General features: G+C 39.1%; 1 protein-coding gene across 5 annotated transcripts in view; it reads left to right on the forward strand.

Annotated features, from left to right (window-relative positions):
- Positions 1–24,144, forward strand: part of LOC127806012 (ARF guanine-nucleotide exchange factor GNOM-like) — a 44,944-nt gene extending 20,800 nt beyond the window's left edge. For all 5 annotated transcript variants that reach the window (XM_052342946.1, XM_052342945.1, XM_052342949.1 and 2 more), the window contains 2 exons: positions 18,595–19,408; positions 20,284–24,144. In XM_052342946.1, coding sequence (XP_052198906.1) covers positions 18,686–19,408; positions 20,284–23,937 — 4,377 coding nt within the window. In that variant the 5' untranslated portion in view covers positions 18,595–18,685 and the 3' untranslated portion in view covers positions 23,938–24,144. The remainder of the gene's footprint in view (positions 1–18,594; positions 19,409–20,283) is intronic.
- The last annotated feature ends 1,185 nt before the right edge of the window (positions 24,145–25,329 follow it).

The raw sequence follows: 25,329 nt of genomic DNA on the forward strand, positions 1-25,329 counted from the left end.
ATGATGTAGTCTAAGCCCATCAATTTGGCCATCCCCTTTTTTTGCATTTTTGTTGCAGCAAAAATTTTTAACTTTCGTCTTGATCACAAATGTGGCCCCTTCAAGGTAATGCCTCCACTTCTCCACCGCAATTAACACCGCCAATAATTCCTTCTCATAAATGCTCATACCCTCATGCCTTGAAGATAGGGCTTGGCTGATGAATGCTAGTGGCCTTCCCTCCTGCATTAGAACAACCCCAACTCCTTTCCACATGCATCAGTCTCTAGCATGAAAGTCTTGCAATCCCAGCACTGGGGCTTCACTTATTTGCCCTTTTTAATTGTTCAAAGATTGCTTTAGCCTGGGGACCCCATTTGAAACCCGTTTCCTCAATAACTCAGTCAATGGCTTACTTATCATCCCATAGTTCTTCACAAACTGCCTGTAATACCCAGTTAGGCCCCTCAATGCCTTAATGGTGGTTGGCCTTGGCCAAGACTTCATGGCTGCCACTTTCCTGGGATCCGTGTTGACCCATTTGGTTTGAAATAATGTAGCCAAGGTACTATACCTACCTTTGAGCAAAGACACACTTCGACCTCTTTATATACAGTTGATTGACCTTGAGGATTTCAAAGGTAGCCCTTAGGTGTGTTAGGTGTTGGTCAAAGGTTTAGCTATACACCAATATGTCATAGAAAAACACTAGGATAAAACTTCTTAGGGAGGCTCAAATATCTGATTCATCAAGATTGAAATGTGGCTGGGACATTCTTCAGGCCAAAAGGCATTACCAAAAACTCATAATGGCTCTAGTGGGTTCGAAAGACAATTTTTGGTATGTCTTGGGGTGCCATCCTAATTTGGTGATAGCTTGAACGAAGGTCAAGTTTAGAAAAAATGGTGACATGCTTTAGTTCATCTAATAGGTCTTCAATGAGCGAAATAGGGAATTTATTTTTTTAACTTTTATGACGTTTAGCTGGCGATAATCCACGTAAAAACGCCATGATTCATCTTTCTTTTTGACTAATAACACTGGGGATGCAAAAGGGCTGTGGCTGGGTTGGATTAAAGATTTTTGTAGCTTGTCTTTGACCATTTTCTCTATTTCTGTTTTCTAGGTTGGGGGATACTGGTATGCTTGAGCATTAACAGGCTCAGAGTTGGGTTCAGGCTAATGGAATAATCATGGGGTCTAGGAGGGGGTAAGGTATTTGGTTCCCTGAAAAGATCTTCAAATTCAACTAAGAGTATATGAAGTAGGTCAAGTTGTTTTACCTCCCATTCCATCTGTGGTGGGCTGCTGACAACCAACATAAGTTCATTCCTCTCCTCTTGGCTTTCGTCCTCACCTTCTTCTATGGCCTAAATGGGAAAAAGTTGGACCATCTTCTGTCTGAACATCTTTTGTAGGTGTTTTCTCGTAATCATTTTGCACACTCCCACCTCGTTACTGCCTCTTAGGTTCATTCTTCTTCCTTCCTTCTCAAATGTCACCTCCATCTTGTTAAAGTCAAAGCATATGGGGCTCACATGCTTCATCCAGTCTACTCCCAACACCAAATCACAACCTCCTAGTTTGAGCAGCCTCAAACTCCTCCCTTGCATTTCCCAACAGAAGCCAGCACATGCTGACTTACTCATCACCTTGTTTCCATTGGCTATTGTGACTATGAGGGGCTAAGTGTTGACCAAAGGGCATTTCAATTTCTTGGCCGTCCCTTCATCCAAGAAACTATGGGTACTCCCACTGTCAATTAAAATCATTAGTCTGCTATCCTCTACTCTCCCCTCCACCTTGATAATATTGCTATTTGTCAATGTAGAAAATTAGAATAATTCTTCCATATATCTCGAATGTAGATGGTTACATCCTCTTATAGAGGAGAAGAGATACAATATAAGGAAACTAATGTAATTACTAGGAAGGAAAGAAAAACAAAAGGAAAGGATACATACGAACATTATTAGGAAAGTTTCCTAAGTCTAATTTACGAAATATCCTCTTCCAAATTTGGAAACTTCTAATCATATCTCTTTGTTGATATTCTTTCGTGAATCAACACTCCCCTTCAAGCTGGTGAATGAATGTCCATCATTCCCATCTTGCATGTTAAACCTTCAAAACTTTTTGCAGCCAGCCCTTTAGTTAGCACATCAACTACTTGATTTTCAAATGACACATAGGAAATACAAATTAGACTTGCATCCAACTTCTCCTTTATGAAGTGCCGGTTTATTTCTATATGCTTTGTCTTGTCATGCTGAATAGGATTATGAGCAATACTAACAGCTGATTGATTAATGATTATCACAAAATAGTTCAATGGAACCTTGAATCTTGATCTTCAAATCTACTAGGACAATGCGTAACCACAACAATTCACATAAACCAAGGGCCATGGCCCTAAATTTTGCTTCTGCACTAGATCGTGCTACAACGCTTTGCTTTTTTCTCCTCCAAGACACTAGATTTCCCCCAAAAAACACACAATATCTAGTGGTAGATCTTTTATCAATCAAAGAACCTCCATAGTCTGCATCAATGAGCCTTTGAACATTTAATTTAGCCCCAGTTTTAAACAAGATGCCCTTACTAGGTGTGGTCTTTAGATAGCTCAAGATTCTTCTCACTGCCTACATATGCTCCTTTGTAGGGTTGTGCATGAATTGACTCACTAGGTTGACAACAAAAGCTATGTCAGACCTAATATGAGAGGTATATCAGCCTGCCCACTAGTCTTTGGAATGTTCCTTTATCCACTGCCTGCCCATCAGGGTTTTCCTGCAATTTTATGTGACCGTAAAATTCCATTAAAACTGAAAGAAAAATTCTATAGGACAGCTATAAGACTAGTTTTGTTGTATGACTCAGAATGTTGGGTAGTCAAATACCAGCATGAACAAAAGAAGAGCGTAGCGAAGATGAGGATGCTAAGATGGATGTGTGGCCATACAAGAAAAGATAAAATTAGAAATGAGATTATTCGTAATAAGATAGGAGTAGTGGTAATCGAGGAGAAAATGAGAGAGACTAGACTAAGATGGTTTGGTTACGTGAGAAGAAGACCAAGAGATGCTCCTGTGAGGAGAGTTGATGAAATGAAACAATTAGCCAAAAGAAGAGGTAGAGGCAGACCCAAGAAGAATTTGGGAGAGACATGAAAGTTTGATATGAAGTGTATGGGTCTAAATGAAGATATGACAAAAGACAGAAATACATGGAAGTCTAGAATTCATATAGCTGACCCCACATAGTGGGATAAAGGCTGGATATGTTGTTATTGTAGTAGGCAACTTCTATTCTCAAAAAGTATTTAAGGCTCCCAAGGTCTTTAATCTCAAATTCCTTAGCCAAATTCCTCTTGAGAATCTGCTGTTCTTGTTCATCATTTCCAGTCACCACCATATCATCCACATACACTAGCAAGGTTGTGACTTTTTCTCCCGAATGTTTGAAGAAAAGGGTGTGATCCCCTTTACTTTGGTAGTATCCTATAGACTTCATGGCCTTAGAAAATCCGTCAAACCATGCATGTGGGGACTGCCTGAGCCCATACAATGCCTTCTTAAGCTTCCACACTTTCCCTGTATCTCCTTTTTGAAATCCTAGAGGCAACCCCATGTACACTTCCTCCTCCAAGTCTCCTCCAAGGCATTCTTCACATCTAGTTGTTGTAGCTTCCACTCGAAATGGGCTACTAGTGATATAAGGATGCTCACGGTGGTCATTTTTTCCACGGGGGGCAAAAATCTCAAGATAATCTATGCCATAGAACTGAGTATTTCCCTTAGTCACTAGCCTAGCTTTATATCTCTCCAAAGTTCCATCAGGCTTGTATTTCAAATTAAAGATCCATCTATAGCCTACTGGGGTGACTCCCTTAGGTTTAGGCACCAATTCCTATGTCTGATTTTTATTTAGAGCTTTCATCTCATCTAGCATAGCTTGCTTCCACTTCTGGTCTTTTAGAGCCTCATCCACTGACTTAGGAATAACACTAGTATCCAATGAGGTTAGGAAGCTTTTATGGTTTTGAGAAAGACGATGGTAGGAAAGGTAATTAGACAAGGGATGTTGTGTACACCTTTTGACCCCTTTTCTTACAACAATTGGTAGGTCCAAGTCATTAGGAACAAGGCTAGGTAGGGTGGAAACCAATGGTTGAGTGAATTCCATACCTAGGCTGAGGTCTGATGCTGATGCAGGCTGAAAGTCCACAATGGGCTGCCTCTTTTTAAACACACAAGGAGAGCCCTTAAACCTAATTGGAGATGGTAGCTGTTGGGCAGCCTGCTCATTGCAGTTTGCGAGCTGAGGGGAGATAGGAGGAGGAGAGATAGCTGGCTGAGGAGAGATAGGAGAGGAAGTAGGAGAAATAGGAGTGGAGGTAGGTTGAGGAGACTGATTAGTATCAGTGTCAACTAGTTCATTGGAGCTGGTTGGTGCTGATTCTAAGTCAGGAAAAACATCCCTGGAGCTTTGGTCACCATATTCTCCAGTCTCCCTCTGGGGACCAAGTTGAGGAGGACCAAAAAAGGACTGAGATTAAACAAAAGTAACATCTTTGGAGACATAGAATTTTCAAGAGGAAGGGTAGTAACATTTGTAGCCCTTTTGGGTAGGAGAGTAACCAAGGAAAACACACTTAAGAGATCTAGGATCGAGTTTGTCTCGGTGAATCTTAGGAATGTGAATGAAGCACACACAACCAAACACTGGAAGAGGGGTATGCAAACTTAAGTTGCTGAAAAAAATGAGGACAGACAGTAGAAAGGATTCTGGTTATTTAAAACCCTAGATGGAACCCTATTAATCACATAGGTTGTTGTTAGAACAGCCTCTCCCCAAAAGTTTTTAGGAACATGGTGATGGTAAAGAAGTGCTCTAGCAACATTAAGGAGATGTCTCATCTTTTTTTCAACTACTCAATTTTGTTGTGGAGTATTTATGCAGGAAGATCGTTCCAATGGCAGCTTTATCTTTTAATAGAAAGACTCAACACATACGAGTACAATCATCTATAAAGGAAATGAACCACCTTGCTCCAGAACAATTGGGGATCTTGGATGGTCTCCAAACATCGGAATGGACTAAGGAAAATGGTTTATATAACATTTTATTGCTAATTGGATAGGACACGGTGGTGTTTAGAAATTACACACACCACTTTGAAACATACTAGGATCTAAGGTCCTAATCAAGGCTGGAACCATACTCTTTAACAGAACAAAAGGAGGGTGACCTAGCCTATAATGATGGAGCCAAATATTGGCAAGGTTAGAGTTTGGCTGGGATTAGGGATGGCAATTGCAACCAAAACCGTGGGGAATCGAACCGAAACTGAACCGGTCAACGCGGTTAAAAACCGTTTGACTGGGAAATGGTTTGGTTCGGAGAAAAACCGAACACTGTTTCAATGGGTATGGTTTGGTTATGGTTTTCACTAAAACCAAACCAAAACCCGAACTGAAACCGAACCGAACCGAATATATATATAATATATTATATATATAATATAATATGTATATATAATGTATATTATATACAACTCCGTCCACCTGAGACTAGCCCACCCCAGCCCAATTGCCTTGCTTGCAAACCCTTCTCCCCTTCTCTTCTCCTTCCTCTCTCAACCTCGCTCTCATTCTCTCTCACCCTCGTTGCCTCTCGCTCGTCCGCCCGCTCTCGCCTTTGTTCTCTGTATGTCTCTTGCTTTTGCTCGCCCTCGCTGGATCTCTCTTGCTCTCGCTAGGGCTTGGCCCCTGCTCTCGCTTGCCCTCAATCTCTCTCACCATTTCTGCCTCATTTCTCTTGCTCCTCCGCGCGAGCTCGCCAATCGCCCTCGCTCTCTGCATCTCTCTTGCTTTCACTCGCTCTCGCTAGATCTCTCTTGCTCTCGCTCGCCCTCGATCTCTCTCACCCTCGCTGCCTCTCGCTCTCTGCCTCATCTCTCTTTATATTAATTTATTTTTTATATTTATAATTTTGTTAGATGGAGTTGGCTCATTCATTTCAGATGGATATGCATCAATTTACGAAGAATATATTAATGTTGTTGATGAAGTATTAACTTTCGTAGCTAATTTTTTTTAGCTTAAATTACAATTTAATTATGCACATATTAATTTATTGATCTTAACAATTGTAGGTTTGGAAATGTGATTTTATATCCAATAAGTTTTGTAACTTTATGCAAGAATAAGGTAACTTTATTAGAATTTATCTTTGTTTGTTGTGAAATTATCAAAAAATTTTATGAATGCTATTTGTCTTTGTTTGTTGATATGGATTAAACTAAAAAAATCATGGTTAAACCGAAACCGAATGGTTTGGTTATGGTTTTAAATTTTTAAAACCAAATGGGTAATGATTTGGTTTTGGTTTTAGTAATTTAAGTTTGGTTTGGTTATGGTTTTGGCAAAAACCGAAACCAAACCGAACCATTGCCAACCCTAGCTGGGATGAACAAGCAACCTTTTTTTGCCTCCCGTTAGGATCACTCTCCCTTTGTAAGAAGTATGGTCCATTATGTTCCTCAACCACATCAATCATCTTCCTTGTGCTCACGAAATTCACACATATGAGGATAGAAAATAGCACGACAATTTAATTCCTTGGTAAGTTGATGAATGGAGATAAGGTTGGTAGCCAAGTTAGGTACGTGAAGTACCTGTTTGATAGATACGATAGGGCTAAGGTCAACCTTGCCCTGGCCAGTGATGGGAACTGAGGTTCCATTAGCAATGGTTATCTATTTAGAGGTTTCAAGTGGCTTATATGTCTCAAAATTATTCAAGTTAGGGGTCATATGGTCAATGACTCCCGAATCAAGGATCCACATGTTATTCCTATCAGTCTTAGAGATAGGAAAAGAACCAGAATGTAGGCATTTACCTTGCTGAGCAAGAGAATAGGCTTCGTCCTAAATTGTCCTTAGGAAGCTCTTAGGAAGCTCTTGAGTTTGTCAATCTCTTTTGCGTTCAATTGAGTAAGATCAGACCCAATAGAATCTATCTTTTCGGTGGATCCAACTTCCTCTTACTCCTTGCTTGAGATATAGGTCTGGTTCTTGGGAGTTAGGTTTTTAAATCCTCCCATCCTGTTCAAAACAGTTTCTTTCCCATGGAGTTTGAAACATGTATCCCTAGTGTGTCTAGATTTCTTACTGTAGGTACACCACAACCCTTTATTGAGTTCTTCACTAAAACCTCTGATTTTCCTGCTCTAAATTTTGCTCCATAGCCGAACATTCTGTATTGGGTTCATTAAGCTTAGTTACCCTTCGGTTTTCTTCACTTCTAATAATGGAAACAGTTCACTAAGAGCAGACAGTTTCTCCCTACCAAGAACCCGAACCCTCACTTGATCATACTTTGGATTTAGGCTTGCTAGAAACTCTACAATCCTATCTCGCTCAAGAATCCTATTAAGGGTGGCAACATCCTCACTGCACACCATTTTGATGTCTTGATAGTGGTCAAGTTCTAGCCATAATCCTTTCATCTTATTGTAGTACTATGTTACAATCAAGATTCCTTGTCTAGTGCCACTGATCTTAGTTTTAATCTCGAAAATTACCGAGGCATCTTGGACTTTAGAATAGGTTTGCCTCACTGTCTCCCAAATATCCCTTGTTGAAGTTAAAAACATGTAACCTTTGGCTGCATGGCACTCCATAGCTAAGACATGATCAAAGAGTCTTCAATATCCCATGCTGTGAAGGTGGGATCCGAGACTTTTGGAGGGGGTGCAGTCAAGTGGCCAATCTTCCCTCTTCCTTTAAGGAAGGTCCTCACAAGTTGGCCCACTGCAAGTAATTCCTACTGTTTAAACGGTGGGAATGGTGCATCCCAGGCAGCTCTTCGGCTCTAGTTGGCTGATCAACTTGGGTTGATTCCGCCATTGTCATGGATGGTGCAGTTTTTGATATTTCAGACATGTTCACAGGAAATAACGGTTGGATAGTGTGGAAGCAATGAAGGCTTGGAGAGATCGGACGAAAAGAATGTGCAATGAAGGCACACTAGGGTTTTAGGAAGAACAAGAGGGTATCGGTGGCTCTGATATATGATTCTTCCATATATCTCGTATGTACATGGTTACATCCTCTTATAGAGGAGAAGAGATACAACATAAGAAAACTAATCTAATGTCAAGCCCTCAGATTGTGGGCTGGACAATCTAAAGGAATTCAAGCAGAATTCTAAGAAGAAGAGATGAATTTGGGAAGGAACAGGTAGAATGAGGAAGGAGGAGAAAGTGAGAACAAGAGAGAATGAGAGAAAGTAAGAGAGAGATATGGAAAGAGTTGGAGAGTCCTAGGATTCTAAGGAGTCTTTATGTGGGAAAGAGTATGAAACAAAAGAGGAGACTGTTGAAGATATGGGCCTCGGTTATGGGCTGTTGTGTCAAGATAGAGAAGAAGAACTAAAGAAATAAACTTCCTAAAAATCAGGAGAAATTGTAGGAATGGGATTTTGTACATTATCTTGTAAATAACTTCAAATAATGTTGTATCCTATCTGCTAGGTGTTAGGAAGAGATAGCATTATCAACTAGAATTTAGGAGAAGATAGTATAGAACCTCTCTATATATTATCCCTTTCTTGGAAATTTAATGTAGGAGTTTGATTTCCACAAACTCAATTGTTAGTTTCAGGTTCCATTCCATAGGAACCGATTTTGTTCATGGTATCAGTGCAAGGCTCTGTCTAACCTAAAAATCCAAGGCAGATGGATCCTCAAGGCCATGGGAATGTAGCTCCAACAAAGGCGGAGACTTCCATCAGTTCAACTCTTCAACAACCGGCAATTCCGACTGCTATAGCGTTTAACAACATCTTGTCTTTAGACAACCATACCTTGTAGATCACCCAACATAGGTTGAACGGTAGAAACTTTAGAGAATGGTTTCAATCTGTAACCTTGGTGGTCAAAGGCAAAGGGAAATATGGCTACCTAACTGGTGCAATTCCAACTCCACCAGAAAATTCAGGAGATTATCAAAGATGGGAGGTAGGGAACTCAATCTTAATGGCTTGGATTATCAATTCAATGGAGCCTAAGATAGGCCGACCCTATCTATTTTACAAGACAACAAAAGAAGTTTGGGAGGCTGTCCAAGAGATTTATTCCGGCCTAGAAAATACAGCTCAATGCTTTGAAATTAGAGCTGCAATCCGGACTACCAAGCAAGGCAATTTTGGAGTAACAGAATACTGCAACAACTTAATGGAGCAATGGGAAGAGATGGATCTATTTTATGATCTAGCTGGAAGTGTGCAGAGGACATCCAAAAGTATAGCAAGATGCTAGAAAAAGAGAGGATTTTGACTTCCTCCAAGGACTCAATCCAGATTTGGATGAGGTGAGAGGAAGACTTTTAGTTACCAAGCCCTTACCATCTCTCCGAGAGATATTTGCAAAGGTAAGGAGGGAGCAAAGTTGGAAGAGAGTCCTGCTGTCAAATCCAACTGAACCTAATTTAGGATCGGCTCTCACTACTGCCAAAAGGGAAGACAACCCAAGGGGGAAATAATGGTGCGAACATTGCAACCGACCCTATCACACAAAGAGTACCTGCTGGAAGTTGCATGGGAAACCCCCAAACTGAAAGCCTAGACCTAAGAAGGAGAAAGATAGATCTGCATGTGCAGCAACAAGTGTTCTCACAAGTGAGAAAGGAGCAGGTATGGGTTTAACTAACGATCAAATTGAGTTCCTACAAAAATTGTTGCAAAGCTCTCATATTGCAAAGGAATCAAAGGATGCAACACCAAGTTATTCAGCTTCTATGGCACAAAAAGGTAATCATCCTTTTTCCTTGACTGCTAGGAGAATGAATAAAAATTATTGGGTGGTAGATACCGGGGCATCCGATCATATGACCGGATCTACTACAACACTCAATAATTTTCAGATGGGAGACAAGGATCTAAATGTACTGATGGCTGATGGAACACAATCACTGGTAAAAGGAAAGGGGAGTGTTTGTGTGGCTGGTTTATTACTCAAATCAGTGTTATATGTGCCAAACCTAAGTTATAATTTGTTATCAGTAAGCAAACTAACAAAGGACTTGGATTGTATTGTGACCTTCTTTTCTTCCCATTGTGTTTTTCAAGACCGATCATCGGGGAAGACAATTGGCAATGCAAAAGAAAAGGATGGACTCTATTGGCTTTCCGATAACAAGAAATCCCTTAGTCAAGTACCATATAGGTTTTCTCTTACTGTTAGTTTGGATTCTGAAATTTTGTTATGGCATAGATGTCTTGGTCATCTTAGTCTTTCATACTTGAAACACTTGTACCCTAACTTATTTATGAATAAAGAAAAATTGGTACTTAAGTGTGGTCATTGTATTCTTGCCAAGCAAACCCATGGTACTCATCAACCTAGCCCATATATTCCTTCTAAACCTTTTCATTTGATTCATAGCGATATATGGGGACCGGCTAGAGTACCTAACCTAAATGGTGCAAGATGATTTATAACCTTCATTGATGACCACACAAGAGTATGTTGGGTATACCTAATGAAAGAAAAATCTAAGGCATGTGCAATTTTTCAGAATTTCCATAAACTTGGACCGGCTAGAGTACCTAACCTAAATGGTGCAAGATGGTTTATAACCTTCATTGATGACCACACAAGAGTATGTTGGGTATATCTAATGAAAGAAAAATCTGAGGCATGTGCAATTTTTCAGAATTTTCATAAATTCATTTTAAATGTTTTCCAGTACTCTATTTGTATCATTAGGATTGACAATGGCTGAGAATACTTCTCTTGCCCATTCACCCAATATCTTACAACCAATGGGATCTTCCATCAAAGTACTTGTCCCTATACTTCTCAACAAAATGGGATAGCTGAGAGAAAAAATCGACACCTGCTTAAGGTGGCTAGATCTCTTATGTTCACTAGTTGTATTCCTAACAGATATTGGGGGAAGGCAGTCCTAACGGCCTCTTATCTAATCAATAGACTGTCTTCCAAAGTCCTAAAGTACCAAACCCCTTTGCACAACCTAACATCCATCTTTCCCAATGTTTGGATTCTAAATACCCTTCCTCCCAAAATATTTGGATGTGTGGTATATGTTTATCAAACCAGTCCAAATCGGAATAAACTTGAACCAAGGGCATCAAAGTGTATATTCATTGGGTATTCTCCTACCAAAAAAGGGTATAAATGCTTTTGCCCGACATCACAAAATTTTTTTATCTCTTGTGATGCAACTTTTGTGGAGAATGAGTCCTATTACTCAAATACTCCATCACAAATGGAAGACAATCATTGGGATCCTACCGTGCCTATGCCCATTCCATTACCAATACCTCATTCTATCCCTAATGATAATTCTATTCAAAAGGCTGCAGTTGATCATTCTCAGCCAGCACCTATTGAGCCTCATTATTCGAATTTATCATCCTCTCAAGAACCCCAAATCCCTGCTGAACCTATGGAAACTGACTTAGGGGAGGACTTGGGCCCGGAAAAGCAAATGAAAGTTTACTCAAGGAGAGGTAAACATCCAGCTCCTCAACTCGGCCAATTGTTAGAACCGAGGGGAAGTCCAGCAAATGAAGAAGAAAACAATGCAGTTGACAGTGATTTGAATCTTCCTATTGCTATTAGGAAAGGGGCAAGATCATGTGTGAAGCATCCAATATCAAATTACTTAACATATTCCAAGTTATTTCCTCAATTCAAGGCTTTCACCATTGCTTTAGATGAAACAACTATACCTCGAAATATTCAAGAAGCATTGATCGATCCCAAGTGGAAGGAGGTAGTAATGGAGGAAATGAGAGCACTAAAAGACAATCACACATGGGAAGTGGTTGATATCTCGGAAAATAAGAAGATTATATGATGCAAATGGGTATTCACAGTCAAATACAAATCAGATGGGAGTGTGGACAGATATAAGGCAAGATTGGTTGCCCAAGGCTTTACTCAAACTTATGGGATAGATTATGAGGAGACATTTGCACCGGTTGCAAAACTAAATTCCATAAGAGTGTTGCTATCTATTGTTGTAAATATGGACTGGGAATTGTTCCAATTTGACATAAAAAATGTGTTCCTAAATGGGGAGTTAGAAGAAGAAGTATATATAAGGGTTCCACCTGGATTTAAGAAAGAAGAGGGAAATGGAAAAGTGTGCAAACTACATAGATCTCTCTATGGATTAAAACAGTCTCAAGGGCATGGTTCAAGAAATTTAGCTTTACACTCACTAAGTTTGGATATAAACAAGGTGAGGCTGATCATACCCTTTTTATTAAACATGCTGCTAATGAAAAAAAAATGTGTTTTAATTGTGTATGTAGATGATATAATTATTACAGGAGATGATACTCTTGAGATTACAGCCTAGAAATAGAAGTTGAAGGATGAATTTGAAGTTAAAGAATTGAGGACAATGAAGTATTTCCTTGGAATGGAAGTGGCAAGGAGCAAACTAGGTATTGTGATCTCCCAACGAAAATATACTCTTGATCTTTTAAAGGAAACAGGAATGTTGGGTTGTAAACCTAGATATACTCCCCTAGAAAGAAATTGGAAATATGTGAAAAAAGATGATGATTTATTGGTAGATAAAGAGAGGTATCAAAGTTAGTTGGGAAGTTGATTTATCTCTCTCTAACCCGACCAGATATAGCCTATGCAGTTAGCATTGTGAGCCAATTTATGCATGCTCCTACTCAACAACATATGACAGCAGTATACCACATTTTGAGGTATTTAAAAGGAACTCCCGGTAAGGGACTATTATTTCAAAAAGGTGATGAAAGAGGGGTTGAAGGGTTCTCCGATGCAGACTGGGCTGGATCAGTTATGGATAATCGGTTAACATCTGGCTTTTGTACTAAATTATGGGGAAACCTAGTCACATGGAGAAGCAAAAAACAATTAGTGGTAGCAAAAAGCATTGCAGAAGCAGAATTCAGGGCAATAGCACAAGGTATATGCGAGCTTATTTGGTTGGTAAGGTTAATGGAGGACCCACAAATGCCTCTAACTCAACCAACAAGGTTATATAGTGATAGTAAATCAACCATATGCATTGTTAATAACCCGGTGCAGCATAATAGAATGAAGCATGTCAGGATTGATCGGAATTTCATCTAAAGGGAAATAGTGGAAGGAGGTATAAAGCTGGTTTATATTCCTACAACAGAGTAGGTGGTAGATGTACTAACAAAAGCCATGTCAAGACCTGGTTTTGAGACCGTGATTAACAAGCTAGGAATGAGAGACATCTATTCCTTAGCTTGAGGGGGGGTGTTGGAGAGGCCTAGGATTCTAAAGAGTCTTTCCGTGGGAAAGAGTATGAAACAAAAGAGGAGACTGCTGAAGATATGGGTCTCGGTTATGGGCTGTTGCATCAAGATAGAGAAGAAGAACTAAAGAAATAAACTTCCTAAAAATTAGGAGAAATTGTAGGAATGAGATTTTGTACATTATCTTGTAAATAACTTCAAATAATGTTGTATCCTATCTGCTAGGTGTTAGGAAGAGATAGCATTCTCAGCTAAAATTTAGGAGAAGATAGTATAGAACCTCAGTATATATTATTCCTTTCTCGGAAATTCAATGTACGAGTTTGATTTCCACAAACTCAATTGTTAGTTTCAAGTTCCATTCCATGGGAACCGATTCTGTTCAGAAAGTGTGGAAATTGTTATTAGTCTTGATGATCTTCCCTCCTCACTGTCACTGATCTCTTATAAAGCTTATAGCAGTGCTTCTAATAGTATAACAACAAGCTAACAGTAAAGCTAATTAACGCAATAGCAAAGAGTAGGTTGTTGTACAATTCTAACCCCCTAAGTACTTAAACCCCCCAGCTAATTAACCACTCGCCGTTAATACAAGTTGTTCTACCATTACATTTACTAACTTACCCCTGGGGTTGTGACATCTAATTACTAGGAAGGAAAGAAAAACAAAAGGAAAAGATACATATGAACATTATTAGGAAAGTTTCATGAGTCTGATTTAGAAAATATTCTATTCCAAATTTGGAAACTTCTAATCATATCTCTTTCTTCATATTCCTTCGTGAATCAACAGTCAATCCTCTTAGTGCATGTACAGATATCTCCCCATTATTTTCCTCTACTCCTTTAGGCACCTCATTCATCTCCTCCTCTCGTCCTTCACTTCCCTCTTCCCCTTCCAGTAGAAGCAGTTGCTTCTTACATTGGTGGTTCGGGAAGTACTTATCTCCACATCTTAGTTCTATAATCTTGTCCACTTGTGTCTTAGGGGCTGGTAAAGCCAGGCTTTTAGCCCCCTGCATGCCGTAGAGAGTGTAAGGTTGCACGAGTTGGCAGTGGAGGCACTAATGAGGAAACAAAGGCTGCTAATTGTCAGATCTTGGAGATCTGACAAGAGTTCTCAAGAATTCTGAGGAGAATTCTAGAGAATAGGGTAGAATTTGATAGAGAATAGAGAGTGAGAGAGAGAGAGAAATGAGAGAAAGAGAGAGAGCAAAGGGAGAGATCAAAAGAATTGGGAGAAAGAATTTCAGAATTTGAATTAAACTTCTCATGCCTTCCTTGGGGATGATCAGCCTCTATCTATACTGATTCCCCAAGTCACATGGGAGTTTTTTCTCGCCAAAAGGCAATAATGCCTAGGTACAATCATACAAAGCATATGCTTAGTGCAAGGCTTCTCGGCCAGTATTTTCCCCAAACCTTTCACATAGTTCCTTTACAAATTCAGCCCACAAACATACTTCCTTCACCTTGGACCATCCCTGGTACCAGGCATCACCAGGATCATTGAGGTAGGTTGTAGCCAAGGCCACCCTGTGTTGATCTGGAATTCCATACCATTCAAACATCCTTTCGCACCTTCATGGGGGTATCTAGCTTTGGCATAGGAAATCCCAGGTGGTTATGCCCCCCCAATTCCTTCTTGCCTACGTACCCCCATGTTCTCCCCTACTTCCACTAGATCATCTCCAATTTCAGAGGTTCTACGCATCCTCTCATTCATCCCTTGTTCGAGGAGAATTGGATTAGACCTCTCTTTAGGAGGAAAATCAAGGGAAAGCCTTACAGAGTGTTGTTTGGTAAACATCATCATGCAGCCCTGCAATTGCTCCCTAATTTGAGTCCCAACCTCCTCTCTAATATAAGCATTGTTGTTAGAATTGTACGATTCATGATTCGAATTGTACGATTCGACTCGATTCATATAAAAATCGAGTTGAATCTATAAGGTGAATCGAAAATCCCTTAGAATCAACCGTGAATCAGATAAATCGACCGTGAATCACATAAATCACACAATTCGTTTGATTCATCCGATTTGTGCAACTTTGTCTGCATGTGCGCTTTAATCAAATATTCGTTCGATTTGACTATCTTTGAAGACAAAGAAGATGGTGAAAATGATGAAGATGATGATACTCTTGAACTTGAAGATGAAGATGATTGATAACTAGTGAAGATTATGGACAATGGAGTTTTTTAGTAGCCTAATAGTTGTAGTTTTTTTTTTTTCTAGCTTGTTATTTTGAAAGTGGTTTGGTTTGGTGTAATTTGAATTTAAAGGCAACATGAATATACTTTTGCCTTTTGGTATAATTTTAAACTTAACAAATATATTTAGAAGTATTATTTATCTATTTATATTTAAAAGAATTGATCATGGTGGACACATTATTTATTTTTTATGGATATATATTATTTATAGTTGAAATTGAGAATGTGTATTGAATCTTACGATTCGATTCGATTCTCGATTCATAATTTATAAAATAAAGATTTTGATTCTCGATTCGAATCTCGATTTAACAACTATGGATATGAGTAATCTCTTCTCAGATCTGAGTGGCTGCCCCATCCAATTTCCGATCAATGGATATGATTGCTTCATGGTTGTGATTGGATCCTACCTTCAACTGACCCACTCGCGCTTGCAAATCGGCCACTGTAGAGCCAAATTGTTGCAACTGCATCTCCATATTCTTCATCCGCATTCCCTCCACCATCTACCTGAATTCACCACCAACTGATCTGGCCTAAAACATGCTTTGATACCAAATTGTCAAATCTTGGAGATCTGATAAGAGTTTTCAAGAATTCTGAGAAGAATTCTAGAGAACAGGGTAGAATTTGATAGAGAACAGAGAGTGAGAGGGAGAGACATAAGAGAAAGAGAGAGAGAGATTGAGAGAATTGGGAGAGAGAATTTCAAAATTTGAATTAAACTTCTCGTGCCTTCCTTGAGGACGATCAGCCTATATTTATACTGATTCCCTAAGTTGCATGGGAGTTCTTTCCCGCCAAATGGCATTAATCGTCTGGGTACAATCATACAAAGCATATGCTTAGTACAAGGCTTCTCAGCCGGTATTTTCCCCCTTATTCCTGTGTACAACATATTAAGTAGGTACATAACAAGGAGAAGAGAGTTTTGGAGGGAGAGTTTGAAAGAATTTGAGAGAGAATTAAGAGGGAAAGGAAATAGGAGGGAAATAATTATGCTATTACTTCACATGAATTCCCATCCTCAAACAACTTAGCCTTATATAGGCTCTTCCCTGCAGTTACAGCATTACCGAGGGGTACATTTGACAGTCAACATGTAACTAATTCAGTTGGCTACTGCCAATACATTCAAAAAATTCCAAAAAGTCCCTTGGGTTGTGACGAAGACCACAAAAATAAAGAGAAGAGAACAGAGCCCTTGAGGAAATAAATGGTTCAAAGCCCAATTACAAAACTTCACCAAAATGATGACTCATTGGTGACCCTAGTCCCGCATTTGTATATCCTCAACATTAAGGAAATATCCCTAACTTACAAAAACTAATGACATGTATTAGACACTGCCTGGATATACATCCTAAAATAAACATAAGTAACCGTACTATTTCTATCATCCATATTTTTTTAAACTTGCCTATTCTGAGATTCTTATAGTCTAGGACTCTAGATCCATTATTCACCTATGTAGAGGATGGACAATATTACTAAAATTATATTCTAAGCAAGCCCATTGGTGTTCTTGGCATGCTGAAAGTACAGAGAAGTCCAAGGGTTAAATATGATTATCTCTGGTGTTGCAGAATTATGGATCATGTGGAGCATACTTTGCATAATTGTAGAAGAAACTCCAGATGGATATTTTCTTTTCTCTGATCTTGGAGAAGCCGTTGTTTAATATAATTCAATAGATTAGGCATGCCTCTAAGATGTGCAGCTCCAGTGAGCTAGTTCGCCTTTTTCATCTCACTGTCCTTGCCACTATTTAATTTAAGGGGCTGGAAAGTGTCTTGCTGATTACTATCTTAATTTTTCTTAAATGTGATGATCATCTGGAATTGCCCTCTGTTAGTCAACGTTTCTTGTATCATTAGCAGGAAATAGGAAATATCAATTAACAGGTTTATGCTACCTTTACCTTACTATTCATTGGGTAAATAGTGCCACTAATATAATTCCCACCAGTAAATATTAAAATCATGGTTATTTTCTTGAACAGGAGGATTACCTGATAAAGCATAATGTATTGGTGCACATAAGTTGCCACACAATACTTGATTACACTGCATTTCATTTTATTATTACTGGAATTTAATCCATTCATTGTTCAAAGCTTGTTTGGTTGTGGGAAATCAGCATAGGCCTAATGTGGATGGCAAGTGTGGTTTAGGGTGGACTTAGCAGTGCGTTTTCTTGTGCATTCATGCCCTAATTTTGTGGGGGCTGATATTTTTGGCCATGACATGTGATGCCACCATGTCAGCCCATCTTTTGGGTACCATGTTATACCTCTTTGTACTAAACTGATATGTTTACATTCTCATTTTGGCCCGCTTTTGATAAATGATATCTTACCACCTTCAATCCCAAACATCTCCTGCATGCATTTAGTTTATATAATGTATATATACCCACATTGTAATTAGCAATTCAAAATTTGCCAGCTAACTAGTGGAAAATACCAAATACCAAATACCAATCAATAAATGTAGAGGTTGATACATAATATCTAAATTAGCTGGTATATATTGTTTTAAAAGCAACTGTTTTATTTGACATATTAATAGACTAATATACATATTCTACCTAGCAAATATATATATTCTCTATAATTCAAATGATGTAGTAGCCCTGTATTTCCCTGTTTTTTTAGCTGAAAAAGTATTCTTGTTTGTATTTGCTCTTCTCTGTTGTTTCTCTCGTAGATGGCCTTTCATCTGGAGATGTTTAAATTTACAGTTTTTTTTTTTTTTTTTAAATTTCTTTCCTTTGTGTAAGGGTTTGCTCAACCAGGGCCTGGGTTCCTAAAATATTTTTGCATTAGACACCCTCGAGCTTTCATTCCCAATTTCATTCATCTAGTTCCATACTTGGGCCCTGGTCAGTGGTTTGTTGTTTTATTACTTCTCTTTACGAGGATACTTCAAAAATATATCAATATGTATTGCAGTGGTAACTTATTCATATTGTTGGTGAAATTGGTCTATGAAAACATTTGTATTAGTCACTTAATCCTTGCCAAGCCTTTATTGGCTTTGTTTATTGATTATAAATATCTAAAAAGTGTTTTTCTTTTTTTCTAATTAGGCTGTGAAGGTTGATTTGCCAGGTTCCACATTGGAGACTAACTATTATTACAGATTGAAACTGAGCTCTTAATTTAGAGTTCAGGTTCAACATGGGACGTCTAAAGCTACAATCTGGAATAAAGGCAATTGAAGAAGAACCAGAAGACTCTGAGACTTCACCTTCGAGTAAAGCTGCCTTAGCATGTATGATCAACTCCGAGATAGGTGCTGTGCTAGCTGTTATGAGGAGGAATGTGAGATGGGGAGGTCGTTATATATCAGGTGATGACCAGCTAGAGCACTCTCTGATACAGTCACTGAAGGCATTGAGGAAACAAATTTTTTCATGGCACACCATAAATCCTGCTGTTTATCTCCAACCATTTCTGGATGTTGTTCGATCTGAGGAGACTGGGGCGCCAATCACGGGCGTAGCTTTATCTTCTGTTTACAAAATTTTAACATTGGATGTGCTTGATTTAAATACTGTCAACATTGAGGATGCTATGCACTTGGTAGTTGATGCTGTGACCAGCTGTAGATTTGAGGTGACAGATCCTGGATCAGAAGAAGTAGTCCTAATGAAGATACTTCAGATCCTTCTGGCTTGCATGAAAAGTAAAGCATCAATTATGCTGAGTAATCAGCATGTTTGCACCGTAGTGAATACTTGTTTCCGAATAGTTCATCAAGCAGGAACAAAAGGCGAGTTGTTACAGCGGGTTGCTCGCCACACAATGCATGAACTTGTTAGGTGTATTTTTTCACATTTAAAGGATGTCAACAGCACAGAAGGTTCTCTAGTTAAAGGAACCAGCTCTATCAAACATGAGGTATGCTGGCATCTACTTTACATCCTTATATTTTGCACAAAGGTTCAATTATTTTCTTTCTTATGCTTATATTGGTTACTGAAATTGTGTGAATAAATGATAGAAGCTCATAGAATTAAAAACTTCATAATAAAAAGATTGTATTCTTTATCCCATTTTTGGTGTTTTCTGGCATTGATCTTATGCTGTGAAAAATGATGGTGCAAACTATCTCAGGTTATATGTTGTTCAACTTGTTTTGAATTGCTGGGAAACTGATACATATCTCAATGTCCGAACAGGAATGGTAAAAACTCACCTGTATTTTGAGAAAATTATGGATGGATTTATGTCCTTAGTTTGTAAACTAAAATTTTTGACCCAAAACATTTAAGTGAAAAAAAAAAGAGCTCCATGTGGCAGGAACTTTCACTTTGATACATTACTTTTTTCAAGATCTTTTCATATGTTTCGAGATTTTTTAATATACACTATGGTTTTTCACGGAACATTTATAATTTATTCATAGTTTTTGTAAGGATGGCCCCTCCAATATCTTATACCAAGGAATAGAAAAAGAAACACGGAATAGTTTTGTAAAAATAAAGTACATGCATTTTTTGTTTTATTTTTACCTTACGCATTATATCTTGATTAAGCCTATGCTAATATATATGAATGCATATAATTATGTTTATACATTAACTCTTTAGCCCCCAGGAGAATATCTATTACGCCCCCTCCCCTGTTAAAGGTAATCTGCTGTGTATTCAGAATGATGGATCCTTATACTTGAAAAAACTGATCAATCAAATCCAAAAGAATTTTGCGGACCGAATCGTTTACTATTTCCTTTTCTGTGAATTTGTATGAATCCTTCTTTACCTCTTTTGCAGATTGGTGGCATTGACAGTGATTACAATTTTGGGAGTAAGCAACTGGAGAACGGCAATGGTAGTTCTGAATATGATAGCCAACCATCCTTAGCAAGTTTGGCTTCTAGTGCTTGCAGCGGTCTTGTTACTGGAGTGATAGATGACATCACTGTCCGGTCTGGCAATGGGAAAGATTCTGTTCCATATGATCATTTAATGACTGAGCCATATGGAGTCCCTTGCATGGTTGAGATATTTCATTTTTTATGTTCATTGTTGAATGTTGTTGAGCACATGGGAATGGGTTCCAGATCGAACACCATAGCTTTTGATGAAGATGTGCCCCTTTTTGCTTTAGGTTTAATTAATTCAGCTATTGAATTAGGCGGTCCCTCTATTGGTCAACACCCTAGATTATTAGGTTTGGTACAGGATGAATTATTCCGTAACCTGATGCAATTTGGCTTGTCAGTGAGCCCACTTATACTTTCAATGGTATGTAGCATTGTTCTCAATCTATATCATCACTTGCGCACTGAACTCAAGCTACAGCTCGAGGCTTTCTTTTCTTGTGTGATTTTGAGGCTGGCACAAAGCAGGTATGAGGCTTCATACCAGCAGCAGGAGGTTGCAATGGAGGCTCTTGTGGATTTCTGCAGGCAGAAGACATTTATGGTTGAGATGTATGCTAACGTAGATTGTGATATAACGTGCAGTAATGTTTTTGAAGACCTAGCCAATTTGTTGTCTAGGAGTGCATTCCCAGTGAACTGCCCTTTATCTTCAATGCACATTCTTGCTTTAGATGGCCTTATTGCTGTGATTCAGGGAATGGCTGAGAGGATAACCAATGGATTAGTCACCTCAGAGCAGGCGCCTGTAAATCTTGATGAGTACACCCCATTCTGGATGGTGAAGTGTGATAACTATAGTGATCCTGATCAATGGGTTCCATTTGTGCGGCGGAGGAAATACATTAAAAGGAGGTTGATGATTGGAGCTGATCACTTCAATCGAGATCCAAAGAAAGGGTTAGAGTTTCTACAGGGAACACATCTCTTGCCTGAAAAACTCGATCCTCAGAGTGTGGCTTGCTTTTTCAGGTACACTGCCGGCTTAGATAAGAATCTTGTTGGGGATTTTCTGGGAAATCATGACGAGTTTTGTGTTCAAGTTCTACATGAATTTGCTGGGACTTTTGATTTTCAAGACATGAATCTTGATACTGCATTGCGCCTATTCTTGGAAACTTTCCGACTTCCTGGAGAATCACAGAAGATTCAAAGGGTACTTGAGGCATTCTCTGAGAGATACTATGAGCAATCGCCTCAAATTCTAGCTAACAAGGATGCTGCTCTCTTGTTGTCTTATTCATTAATTATGCTTAACACAGATCAGCACAATGTACAGGTGAAGAAGAAGATGACGGAGGAAGATTTTATTCGGAACAACCGGCACATTAACGGTGGTAGTGACCTTCCTCGAGAATTTCTGTCAGAATTGTATCACTCCATATGCAAAAATGAGATCCGCACTACCCCAGAACATGGTGCTGGGTTCCCTGAAATGACACCAAGCCGGTGGATTGATTTAATGCATAAATCCAAGAAAACTGCTTCATTCATTGTTTCTGATTCCAAAGCCTACCTTGACCACGACATGTTTGCTATAATGTCTGGCCCAACCATTGCTGCCATCTCTGTGGTATTTGATCATGCAGAGCATGAAGATGTGTACCAAACCTGTATAGATGGATTCTTAGCTGTGGCTAAGATATCTGCATGCCATCATCTTGAAGATGTTCTGGATGATCTGGTGGTGTCTCTCTGTAAGTTTACAACCCTCTTAAATCCATCATCTGTTGAAGAACCAGTCCTAGCCTTTGGTGATGACACAAAAGCTAGGATGGCAACTGTAACAGTCTTCACTATTGCAAATAGGTATGGTGATTTCATCCGCACAGGATGGAGAAATATCTTGGATTGCATCCTAAAATTGCACAAACTTGGTCTTCTTCCTGCTCGTGTGGCCAGCGATGCAGCAGATGACTCGGAGCTCAGTTCTGAGCCAGGACACGGGAAGTCTCTCACAAATTCTTTATCTGCAGCTCACATGCAATCTATAGGTACTCCTAGGAGATCTTCTGGGCTGATGGGCCGCTTCAGTCAGCTCTTATCTCTAGACACAGAGGAGCCAAGGTCCCAACCTACTGAACAACAACTTGCCGCTCATCAGCGCACTCTACAGACCATTCAGAAGTGCCATATTGACAGCATATTCACGGAGAGTAAGTTTCTGCATGCGGATTCTTTATTACAGCTTGCACGAGCACTTATTTGGGCTGCAGGGCGACCCCAAAAGGGGAATAGTTCTCCTGAGGACGAAGACACTGCAGTTTTCTGCTTGGAGTTGCTGATTGCAATTACCCTTAACAACCGGGATAGGATTGTCCTCCTCTGGCATGGTGTATACGAGCACATATCTAACATTGTTCAATCAACAGTTATGCCTTGTGCCCTGGTTGAGAAGGCTGTTTTTGGACTCCTCAGGATTTGCCAGCGGCTGCTCCCTTATAAAGAGAACCTGGCTGATGAACTGTTGAGGTCTCTGCAACTGGTTCTGAAACTAGATGCCCGTGTTGCTGATGCATACTGTGAACAAATCACACAGGAAGTCAGTCGTCTTGTGAAAGCAAACGCCACACACGTCCGTTCCCCAATGGGGTGGCGAACAATCACATCCTTGCTCTCCATTACAGCACGTCACCCTGAAGCTTCTGAAGCTGGATTTGATGCATTATTGTTCATTATGTCTGATGGAGACCACTTGTTGCCAGCCAATTATGTTCTCTGCATAGATGCAGCAAGGCAGTTTGCTGAGTCTCGTGGACAGGCCGACAGATCTTTGCGAGCTCTGGATCTCATGGCGCGTTCTGTCACTTGTTTAGCACAGTGGGCGCAAGACTCTAAGGATGCCTTGGGAGAAGTGGATGCTGTGAAAATGTCTCAAGACATAGGAGAGATGTGGCTGAGGCTAGCACAGGGCCTGAGAAAAGTTTGTTTGGACCAAAGAGAGGAAGTCCGGAACCATGCTCTCTTGTCACTCCAGATGTGTTTGACAGGAGTGGATGGCATCCGCCTTCCCCATGGCTTGTGGTTACAGTGTTTTGACCTCGTCATATTCACCGTGCTCGATGACTTGCTCGAGATCGCTCAGGTCCACTCCCAAAAAGACTACCGGAACATGGAAGGGACCCTAATCCTTGCCTTGAAGCTTCTCTCTAAAGTGTTCCTGCAATTGCTCCACGAGCTCTCCCAGTTAACAACCTTCTGCAAACTATGGCTGGGCGTGCTCAGCCGGATGGAAAAATATCTCAAGGTAAAAGTCCGAGGAAAGAAGAGCGAGAAGCTTCAGGACCTCGCCCCTGAGCTCCTCAAGAACACCCTGCTTGTAATGAAGAACATGGGAGTCCTTGTGCAGAGGAGTGCCCTTGGTGGAGATAGCTTGTGGGAGCTCACATGGTTGCATGTAAATAACATCTCTCCAGCCCTGCAATCTGAAGTCTTCCCGAGTCAAGATTCAGAGCAGTCGCTGCACCCCGAAGCAGCTCGAACAGAGGAAAATCTGGCTCCAAACCAGGTAGTCGCCTCGGAAGGTCCCCATTCGGGAGGGTGAGCCATTCCACATGACCTCTCATCTTTGAATGCAGGCCGCCGTGAATCTGGCATGGCTGTATATCTGTGTTCCTATCAGTATTAGATTAGATATGCTGGAATTTGCAGTTGAAACTGATTGAGTTGCTCTAAATGTCATGAGTATTGTTTCGACTTGCAAGATCCAATTCATAAAAAGTGATGCAAGAGTATGTGAAGTTGAGGTTGAGGTTGCTTGTGCACGATCTATGGGGTGGTTGGTTTGTTGATATTCCTTCATATCCTTCCGTGCTTGGTTCCTTTTCGGACTTCTATCTCCAGGACCGGCTCAAGGGCTTAGGGGCCCTAAGCCATCAATAATTTAGGGGCCTCCAACCCCTTAATAAAAAAATAAAAATTTATTAATTTTATTTTAATAATAACATTAAAATAATTATTTATTAAGTTCAAGGGATTGAGGCCCTAGGCAATTGCTTCACCAACCTATCCCTTGAGCTGGCCTTGTCTATCTCAATGGAAGTTTTAATACACGATATTTATTTATAATGATTACAGAAAAAAATTATTTTTGTACATAATCGTATTCGTAAACCCACTAATACTATTGGGAGATAATTGAGTTCATTTTATAACCATCATCAATCTTTTGTAATTAATTTCTAAGTTGTATACAATTGTATTTGTTTGTAACTTAGTTTGTATTTTTTTTCCAAAGCAGTTATTTTGGTTATTTGTCACTTTAGTTTTTTATTATAAATGGACAATCTTGTTTTTATGATAACCGTACTTATTATTTATTTTACAATTTATTATATAATTCATAAATTTAAGAACGAAAACAAATGACTTCGTATTATATTAATTATAACAAACACTAAAATATATATATATAGTTACGTATGTATGTAATGCTTTGATTGATAAATATATTAAAAGAGACTTATTTATAATGTGATACAAAAGTTAATTTAAGAGAGGTTGAATTAATTTTTTTTATTTTTTTTAAAATATTAATTTAAATGAAAGGATTTGAACTAAGAAGGTTGTAAATGAAATAATAATAGTAAAATATATATGATGTAAAGTGATTCAATTTTAAATGCTTAGTTCACTATTTTAGTTCACAAATAAGGATTTTGCAAACACACTCACAAGTGTATTATATTTTCTTATAATTTTTACAGACTCAACTACAAATCTACATAGTTGGCATTTTTACAAATAGACTCAATTACAATCATTGCTTTTACATAAAGATCAAGTTGTTTTTTTCATAAATAAGTTAAACCACAACCACTATCTTTTAAAGGATTAGGCGTAACATTTACAAGAGTTTCAAAAAAGATGTGAAGGATTTCTCAAAAAAAAAAAAATATGAATGAAACAGTAGGCGCTAAACCTTTTCTCTTGATAG

Source organism: Diospyros lotus, chromosome 7 (assembly GCF_014633365.1).
Source record: "Diospyros lotus cultivar Yz01 chromosome 7, ASM1463336v1, whole genome shotgun sequence".
NCBI classification, from domain to species: domain Eukaryota; kingdom Viridiplantae; phylum Streptophyta; class Magnoliopsida; order Ericales; family Ebenaceae; genus Diospyros; species Diospyros lotus.